At 47.1% G+C, this 9,360-nt stretch overlaps 1 protein-coding gene across 1 annotated transcript in view; it reads left to right on the top strand.

Annotated features, from left to right (window-relative positions):
* The first annotated feature begins 2,706 nt into the window (after positions 1 to 2,706).
* The window catches only part of PGM2 (phosphoglucomutase 2), a 33,131-nt gene continuing 26,477 nt past the window's right edge, over positions 2,707 to 9,360 (top strand). Inside the window, exons 1-2 of the mRNA XM_045816368.2 lie at positions 2,707 to 2,873; positions 7,922 to 8,089. Coding sequence (XP_045672324.1) covers positions 2,772 to 2,873; positions 7,922 to 8,089 — 270 coding nt within the window. The 5' untranslated portion in view covers positions 2,707 to 2,771. The remainder of the gene's footprint in view (positions 2,874 to 7,921; positions 8,090 to 9,360) is intronic.

The following is a 9,360-nucleotide window of genomic DNA, read 5'->3' as shown; positions in this document are numbered from 1 at the left end:
TGCCCCCTTGGTGTCCCAAATAGAGGTTAAAATAGTACTGACTGAATGATACGTGGACCCATAATTCCGTGCTGAGGAAAATAATGAAGTGTCAACGTATCCCCTGACCACCCAACTCCCCACATCTTCGAACTGGGCAGAGACTCACCTGCAGTCATTCTCATCATGGAGGAAGTGAAAGGACCTGAGGTCCAGAACCCCACCACCTCTCCACCCCATCCACCGCTATCTGGCAGAAGCTGGAAGCCCAGACTGGTCTGGGAGAGTTCTGGCATGTGAGAGGGGAAACAAAGGGCAAGTGAGACCTGCCTGGTCTCTGACTTTCTGGGTCCTGCAATTTCTGTCCTGGCACGATTGCATAGAAGGTTGGTCTGGTTGAGAGAATGAAACAGTCCCGAGTGGGGCTGATCTGCTGACAACCTGACAGATGGGGAGACTGAGCCTGCCCATCCTTCATTGCTTCTTCTTGCCTGTGCTCTAATCTCTCAGGACTTTTGGTTCAGGAGAAGGACCACACTTGGAGGAGTCTGTCTTTCTGGAAACCGTTTTCTAGGCTGCCTCCTGCAACATTAACTGTCTCTTTCCCTCGTGTCTCCACATAAGCTTTGAATGTGAAGGGAAGCTTTTCAGACTAGGACAGCCCCCTAATGAGCACTCTCGTGGAATCTCCTTGCTTCCCTTCTAATGTTTTTATCAGTCTGTAATTACAACTGGTGTCATTTTATGATTAATTTGCCTCTATAAACAGATATAACAAATGCTGGATATATATTGTTCTCTCTCTTTTTTATTTAAGATTTAATTTTTTAATTTTTTAAATTTTTTATTTATTTTTTTAAAGATTTTATTTTATTTATTTGACAGAGACAGCCAGCAAGAGAGGGAACACAAGCAGGGGGAGTGGGAGAGGAAGAAACAGGCTCCTAGCGGAGGAGCCTGATGCGGGGCTCCATCCCAGAACCCCGGGATCACGCCCTGAGCCGAAGGCAGACGCTTAACGACTGTGCCACCCAGGTGCCCCTATTTATTTATTTTTTAGAGCAAGAAAGTGCATGTGCAAGCAGGGGGAGAGGCGGAGGGAAAGGGAGCATCCCAAGCAGACCCCTCCCACACCCCTGGCTGAGTGCAAGCCCCACCCAGAGCTCAATCTCCTGACCCTGAGATGTGACCTGAGCCGAAATCAAGAGTCAGACTCAACCGACTGAGCCACCCAGGTACCCCTGTTTTCTTTTTTAAAATTAGAATAGAACACATAGAAAACGTACAATTCATAAGTGCAGCCCAGTGAATCATTATACAATGAGCACACTTGGGCACCCATGACACGGGTCAATAAAACAGTCCCAGCATCCCAGAAAGTAATGTCCTCCTTTCCAAAGTAATGATTCTCCTGACATCCATAGATTAGTCTTGCCTCCTTTTTAAAGTTTTAAATCTTAAGACTTAAAAATTGAGATATGTACTGTGGATTTATGTACAGTGAAATTTATCTTTCAGAGTATGCAGTTGAACGATTTTTCTTAAACACAGTGTTTTATCACACCTCAATCAAGATACAGAACAGTTCCCTCACCCCCCAAATTCCCTAGAATCCTTTGTAATCGGTCCCTCTCTACATCCCCAGGTCTTGGACCCCACTGATCTGTTTTCTTTCCCTATAGTTTTACCTATTCTAGAATGTCATATTTATGGAATGGTGCAGTATTTGGGGGTATGGGGATGGGAGGGAAGGTCTGGCTTCTTTCCCACAACCTAATGTTCGTAAGATTTATCCATGTTGTGTATAACAATCATGTTCATTGCTGTATGAGTATACCATACTTTATTTACATCATTGCATGAACATACCACAGTATTAGCCATTGTATTGTTGATGGACATAAAGGCATTTCCAATTTGGGGACATTGCAGACAGTGCTGCTAGAAACGTTCTTGCACACACCTTTTTATGCTCACTGCATGCACCTTCTTTATGGTTTAGTGATCCCAAGATCATGAGGATGCACTCCTACCTTACTTTCTAGAATTTTCATTCCATCTTTCACTTAGATCTACAATTGACCTGGAATGCTTATTTGTATGTGATATGAGGTAGGGGCTCAAGTTTCTTTTCTCTTTTTTGCTACCTGGATATCCAGTTGACCCACCACCAAAAATCGAAAAAAAGTCACTTCACTCTGCTCTACTCTGCCACCTCTGAAATAAGGTGTTTCCAGGATCTCCATTCTGTTCCACCGTCTATTTATTTAATCCTCCCATTTTGTTCTTTTCCAAGATTTTTCTCAGTTATTCGTGACCCTCAGAATTTCTACATAATTTTTAGGCTCCTGAGTTTACTCATCCTTGGCCCCAGCGCTGACAAAGTGCCCGGCACACAGTAGGAAATCAATGAATAGCTGCTATGTGGATGGAGGTAACTTCGGAACCTTTCAGAGAGGGTGGTAAAGATTTTCTTAGCAGCACACTGCTCAGCTCCACTACCCGGGCCCACCTCCTGCCCCTCCTCCACTGCCCCAGCCCTCTTCCTCCTTCCCCTCCCCCTCCACTGACCCAGCCCTCCGTCCCCCTACAGGCGCTCGGGTAAACGGCAAGGAGGCGGAGCTCGTCACTTTCCTCCTAGACACCGCCTTCCCAGGGCCAGTTCTCCCCGCCCCGCCTCCTCCTGCCTCCGCCCCGCCCCCTCCTGTCCACAAGCCCCGCCTCCACCTCTTTCTGCCGGGCCGGAAGGGCAGTCCCACGGCCTCCCCAACTTGGCTGCTGGCAGCGCAGGGATGGCAGCAGCGGCGGCAGCAGCGGCGACTGCCACTCCGGGAACCACAGGCATGGACGCCCGGCTGGACCAGGAGACGGAGCGGTGGCTGCGGTGGGACAAGGTGAGGGGCTACACGGAGTGGGAGCGTCTCGGGGAGGCGTGGGATCCTCTGCACCCCGCAGGCATCCCTCCCCCCCCCCCCGCCTTTCCTGCGTTGAGTGCGGATGCCTGTGCTTCCTTCCCTCCCGCCGCTCGCACCCGCCGGGCACACGGCCCGCGGAAAACCGGAGCTGCTGTACTGAATTTGCGAATACGCAGATTACAAGCCGCTGGATGGGGAAACACGAGCCACCCCCGCCAGGCCACAGCTCGCCTCCTCGGCAGCCGGGCTCCGGCTTTGGGGAAGTGGGCACCGGGCAATTTGATGCTAGGCGCAGTTTCAGTACATCCACACGGAGGAAGTAGAGTCACAAGCTGTATTACGGATCCAAGAGTGGGGAGGGGGTGCAGAGGCCTCGGCAAGGTTAGCCCTCAGCCCCAGGTCATCCGGGAGCCACAGAGAGAGCAGGGTAGCAAGCGCCCAATGTAAGGTGGTTTGGGGGCGGTCGCTAACTTTTCTCTGTACTGAACTCTAAGTGGTTATTTAAAAGGCCCCGGGAAAAGCAAAGCGAGAACTTAGGGCGGGAATCCCTCTGGGTGTGAGCAGGGTTATGAGGTTGTAAAATGGCTTGGCAGCAACTCAGAAAAACAAAGTTGTTTTTCTCATCAAACCCGGGAAGACGGAGGAGGAGGAAGCAGGGGTGGCCAGGCCTCCTTTGCGTTTGGCCTGCATGTGGGAGATCCAAAGCTTGCTCGGGAAAAGTTGTCCCGGGACAAATCCAGCCATCTGGCCGTCTGGGTCTGCAAGTTGGGGAGTGAGAGAGCGAGCCGGAGCTGATCTCGACTTGGCGGGACCCAGGGGTCATATCCAATGGGGGCGTGCGCGCGTTCCGGTCACTCAGACGGCTGGCTCCGCCATCCTTCCGCAGGTGCTGTGCATCTCCAGAGCCCCAGCCGCAGAATCCTTCCGTCTTTCCTATGCCTTCTGCTCCTGGGAACTTGGCAGGGCAGTATTCCCATCCACCTGTCCCAGGTGCTCGGTTGTGAACATGGGTCCTCCTGATTGGGCCCTCCTGGCTTCAGACATCTTCTTCCCGTCTCTGGCTTTGCTGGAAAGATAGAAGGGGACTCCTTCAACACAGCACCGCTAACTTTTCCCCTGTTCAGTCTCTTAGGTGCTAGAGCAAAGAGAGAATCAGGGACCTCACTCCAGACAGCACCCCCTCTCTTGTCTAACTCTCCTACTTGCTCCTTGGGGCATGCCGTTTGTTTTCCCAGAATGTCCCTTGGCTCTACTGCTGAACTTGTTTCTGGTGCTGTTACTCCTGTTTTGGGTCTGAACTTAAATGTGTTTTATGTAGACAGGCCTTCCCTGACAACCAGTGGTAAATTATGTCTCCCTAATACTATCTCTAGATTGGTCAAAAACAAAACCAAACAGAACAAAACCTTTGTATTTGTGTATTTGTTTTTTGTTGTTTTTTTTTTTAAGGTTTTATTTATGTATTTGACAGAGATAGAGACAGCCAGCGAGAGAGGGAACACAAGCAGGGGGAGTGGGAGAGGAAGAAGCAGGCTCATAGCGGAGGAGCCTGATGTGGGGCTCGATCCCAGAATGCCGAGATCAGGTCCTGAGCCGAAGGCAGACGCTTAACCGCTGTGCCACCCAGGCGCCCCTTGTGTATTTGTTTTATGTCTGGCCCCAGGGCTGACTTCAAAGGCTGGATGTGTGTTGGGTGGCACAGCCCCTGTTCCAGGAGGGCCCAGCACTTGATTTAATCCTCTGCTGCCCTGTCTTGGAATTCTTTAGACTTGTTGAACAAGGAGTCCCACATTTTCATTTTGCTCTGGGCCCAGACAAGTTAAATAGCAGTTTCCTGTCCTCTTCCTCATTAACTTCCTCGGTGAGGGCCTGACACAGCTGGTACTTGCAGAGTGAGGGAAGGGAGATTGCAAGCTCTGTCAGCGGGGGCCAGTTCTTCCTCTTCACCGCTGGCCTCTGAGTGAGAAATGGGGAAAAGTCCCACAGGGGATGCTACTGGCAACTCCTTGGGTGGTTTTTCTTTTCCTGGGAAGACAGTCGTAATTCTTTAGGGAAGGAAAATGTTTCCATTTCTGATAATTAGTAACTTGAAGTGGGTAGAATCTTTTTTTTTTTTTTTTAGAGGAGGGAAGGGGCAGGGGGAGAGGAAGAAACAATCTTAAGCAGGCTCCACGCCCAGCGCCAAGCCCAGTGTGGGACTTGACCTCACAACCCTGAGATCATGACCTGAGCTGAAATCAAGTCAGGCGCTTAAATGACTGAGCCACCCAGGGGCCCCTAGAATCCTTTTAAGGTCATAATTGATAATGTGTTTTTCAATGAAACTTTTCCTTTGAAGAAATAAAAATCTAATTTCCACAAAATGTTGTATCTGTATATGGAGAGAGAGTACCTTCCTGGGTATAGATGAAGGGATATTATCCTTTTTATTTTTTTAAAGATCTTATTTATTTATTTTAGAGAGAGAGAGAGAGCACAAGCAGGGGGAGGGACAGAGGGAGAGGGAGAAAGAGAATCCCAAGCAGACTCCGCACTGAACACAGAGCCTGTTGCGGTACCTGATCCCAGGACCCCGAGATCATGAACGGAGCGGAAATCAAGTCGGACACTCAACTGACTGAGCCACCCAGGCACCCCTCCTTTTTATTTTTTATTTCTACCACTCCTCTTGCTCTTTCCTGTCTTCCTTGTTTTGAGACAGAGGCCAAGTGGGGAACATCCTGCCAGCCAAAGTACTGCAGCCGTCTGGTCTGACCCCACCCCTCGGTGGGGGGTAGGGGGGAGCAAGGCAGGTGCCTTCTGTGTTCCCACTGTGCCTTCATCCCCACTGTCTCTGCTGTCAGCTTCCGTCATTCTCATGGCTGATTCTGATCTCTGCTGTACTCCTGACTTTGCAATTCTAATCTTTCTCCTTTGGTTTCTCTCAGGCTATTTGGTCTATTTAATGGCTATCAAAGGCCAATTGGCATTTTCCACGTCTACCCCATGTACGGGAGACTCACCAGATATTGGGTGTGACCTTGAAGTCTGTGTTTCCTCTTTCACTCAGCAAATGTTTATTAAACCTCTTTTGTGTTCCAGATCGAAACCCTTCCTTGAGGGCACCTGACCATCTGATCAGTCAGATTGCACTCTGATCAGTGGTTATTGCTTTTAACCCAAAAGGTGGGGTTTTACCTGACTCCAAGGTGGAACAGTCTGGAAATGTGGGCTTACTTCCAGAAAGCCCAGGTTTTATTGCAGTAGCATTTCAGAGTTTACTTACGTGGCATATCTTGGCTGCACGTTCAGTAGTTGGATGGTGACTGTAAGATAAAGGGCTTACTCTCTGGTTCCTCTGAACTCTTCATTTAAAAGCCTGATGTGGAATGAATGTGATTGTCATTTTCCTCCATTCTTAACATTTTCTGCAACTCTTGTGCAAAGAAAATTGGGCAATGTAAAATGAGCTTAAATGATTCATACGAGTGTCTATGTGAAATAGCTAATGTAATAGAGAAAACACTAGATTAATGTTTAAGCAAGTCACTGGATCTCTGAGGTAAATTGGGGTTTCTGTTACTTGTCTGCTTCTTGCGGTCATTGCAAGTTTCATACTTGACCCGATGTGTGAAAGAATTGTACCAATTAGAAGACACTACAATAGTTAGGTTTTGATTTACATTGTATAATCTCATAACTCTGTGGGAAAATTTAAAGATACTAGGGAAGACAACGAACATTTGATTACAACAAAGTGCCAGGCGGAGAAGGATGTTTTACATGAATTTAATGCAAACCACTTCAGAACCACCTTGTGAAGGAGGTTCCAGACTGTTCCCATTTTATGGATGAGGAAACTGAGACTTCAGGAAGCTAAATAGTCTACCCAAGTGCATCCAGTCGGTAGGTGATGGTATGGCTGACGTTCCATGCTGGGTGTTAGACCCCAAAACCTATGTATTCATTCCATTTCTCCAAAAGCACTTGCCTTGGTGGGAAAGAAAATTACACATTATAAAGGAGAAAACTACTTCCTTCTAGTCACAGCACTTCTGACACCAAAGGTATGGGTTTTCCACACCGAGTTATTTTCCAGTTCTCTGTGGATACCGACTGGGCATCTGACAGTTTCCCTCAATTCTGACACTCACTACCCGGAGTCAGCACGGACACTGCCCTCAGCTAAGGGGCTCGGGCCCACAGAACCACCCCCACCTGAGATGCCAGTCAAAAGCCCCAGGTTGTCACCTGTTCTTCTGACCGGCCAGTGATACACCATGACCCCCTTCTCAGGGTTGATAATTTGCTAGAACGGCTTACCAAGCTCAGGGAAGCATTTTACTTAAGATCCCCAGTTTTCTTATAAAGGACACAGCTCAGGAACAGCAAGTGAAAGAGCTGCGTAGGGCAAGGTGTGTGGGAAGGGGTGCAGAGTTTCCATGCTCTCCCAGCAGCCCAAGTGTTCACCAGCTCAGAAGGTCTCTGACCCCAGTTGTTGAGGGTTTTGGGGGAGGTTCTGCTCCCTAGGGCAGGATTGAGTCATTGGCCACTGGTGAGGGAACCCAGCCTCCAGCCCTCTAATCACTAGTTGATTTTCCTGGCAACCAGGTCACTCCCTGGGCATAAACTCAGGTTTGGCTGAAAGGGGTTTATTATGAATAACAAAAGTTGTTCTTACCCCTACCACTCTGGAAATTCCCAACGGTTTTTGTTAGAAGCTCTAGTCCAGGAGCCAGGGACAAAAACGAAATACGTATTTCATATTGTATCACAATATCACAGATTATAATTAAAAAATTGAATCACCTGAAACTAGTATAATGTGTCTCAACTGTACTTCAATACAAAACAAACAAACAAAAACCTTACCTCATATTTTGAATTTCAATGTCATCAGAAAACTGAAAAGCCATTTGTATAGGACTTTTCCAATACATACATTTTCCCCCGTAGGTTAAATTATTGTGGGTCTTTTTTTAATATTTCAGATGTTTTATTCTGTTATTCAGCTAACTGTATCTGTTGTATACGTTCCTGTTTCGCAGAATCCTTTAACTTTGGAGTCAGTGAAACAGCTGATTGCGGACGGTAATGAAGAAGAACTACAGAAATGTTTGGGTTCTCGAATGGAGTTTGGGACAGCTGGCCTTCGAGCTGCTATGGGAACGGGAACTTCTCATATGAATGACTTGACCATCATCCAGACTACACAGGTACCACATTTTTATATTTCTTGGGTATTCTTAACACACTCCCAGCGATAAAGGATAAACTGAGGCATGTTAGCAATTTTAAGTGTTTAGTTGAGCAAAAACCTGTTGAATCGGGCAGTCCCAAGCTGGAGCACCCCACTGGCAGGCGCTGGGAGGAACTTACCGATGAGCAGAAGCAGAGCGAGGAAATTAATAGATCGATTATAGCTCATGCGGCTGCCTTTTTTGGGAGTCTCTCTGGCTCTTAGTAATTGGCTCTCCTTAGGTTTTAATTTCTTAACCTTCAAGCATTTACAGGCTTGGGTTTGGGTTTGCTTCTATAGGCTACCAAGGCATTAAAGCCTCCTCCATCTAATGGCCTCCTTGTCTAATTAGTATAACCCCGGGCTCCTTTTGTATTTGAGGGACCTATATTGTTTTAATTATGGCCAGGTCTTGTGGGTTTGCCAAGGCACAGGGAGTCACACGTCTACTTGGTACAGTAAGGCTTGTGCAGTTGGTTAAAGGGTACTTGTTTCAAAATTCATACAGCCTGCTTTTCTTTCTTTTTCTTTCTCTTTCTTTCTTTCTTTCTTTCTTTCTTTCTTTCTTTCTTTCTTTCTTTCTTTCTTTCTTTCTTTCCTCTTCCTTCCTCCCTCTCTCCCTTCCTTCCTTCCTTCCTTCCTCCCTCCCTCCCTCCTACCCTCACTCCCTTCCTTCCTCCCTTCCTTTCTTCCTACAGAGATTTATTGAATGTCTACCAAGTGCCAGGCTTTGAAGATACGACAATGACTAAAACAGACAGATTCCCTCATGGAACTTTCATTCCAGTGCAAACCCACCAGCTAAGCTGACGGCTTTTACGGTCTTATAATTTTGCAGTGGTGGTACTGATGCAAGCCTTGAAAAGCTCTTCTAACTGCCAGAGTAACCAGAAGCTGATTCTGTTTCATTGTAATTGATAGTACAGATGGAAATGACCGCTGAGTTCCTTTGCCTTCATTTGTACATGTTACTGTCAGAGTCTACACCCAACTTTTAGGAATAGAGGTGAAACTTCTCTGCCACGGAGGATCTGGAGTTTTGTTTATGAAGGAAATGAAGAATAGATTCTTCTGTTTCTTCAGCTACTTAGACTTGTTAAAAATGAAGACGACTTTAATTCTGAGGGGAAAAAAGGTCTAGAAAAATTGACTAATGATGATTATGTGTACCTTACATGTAGCTCCCAGCATAAAAGACAGACTTGGGCATGTTCTAGGGAAACCCTAATAAGGAAGTGTTGCATAAGG

The sequence above is a fragment of the Ursus americanus genome, chromosome 8, assembly GCF_024610735.1.
Source record: "Ursus americanus isolate L20-20 chromosome 8, mUrsAme1.1.p, whole genome shotgun sequence".
NCBI lineage: Eukaryota > Metazoa > Chordata > Mammalia > Carnivora > Ursidae > Ursus > Ursus americanus.
This window is presented reverse-complemented; position numbering and strand designations above follow the sequence as displayed.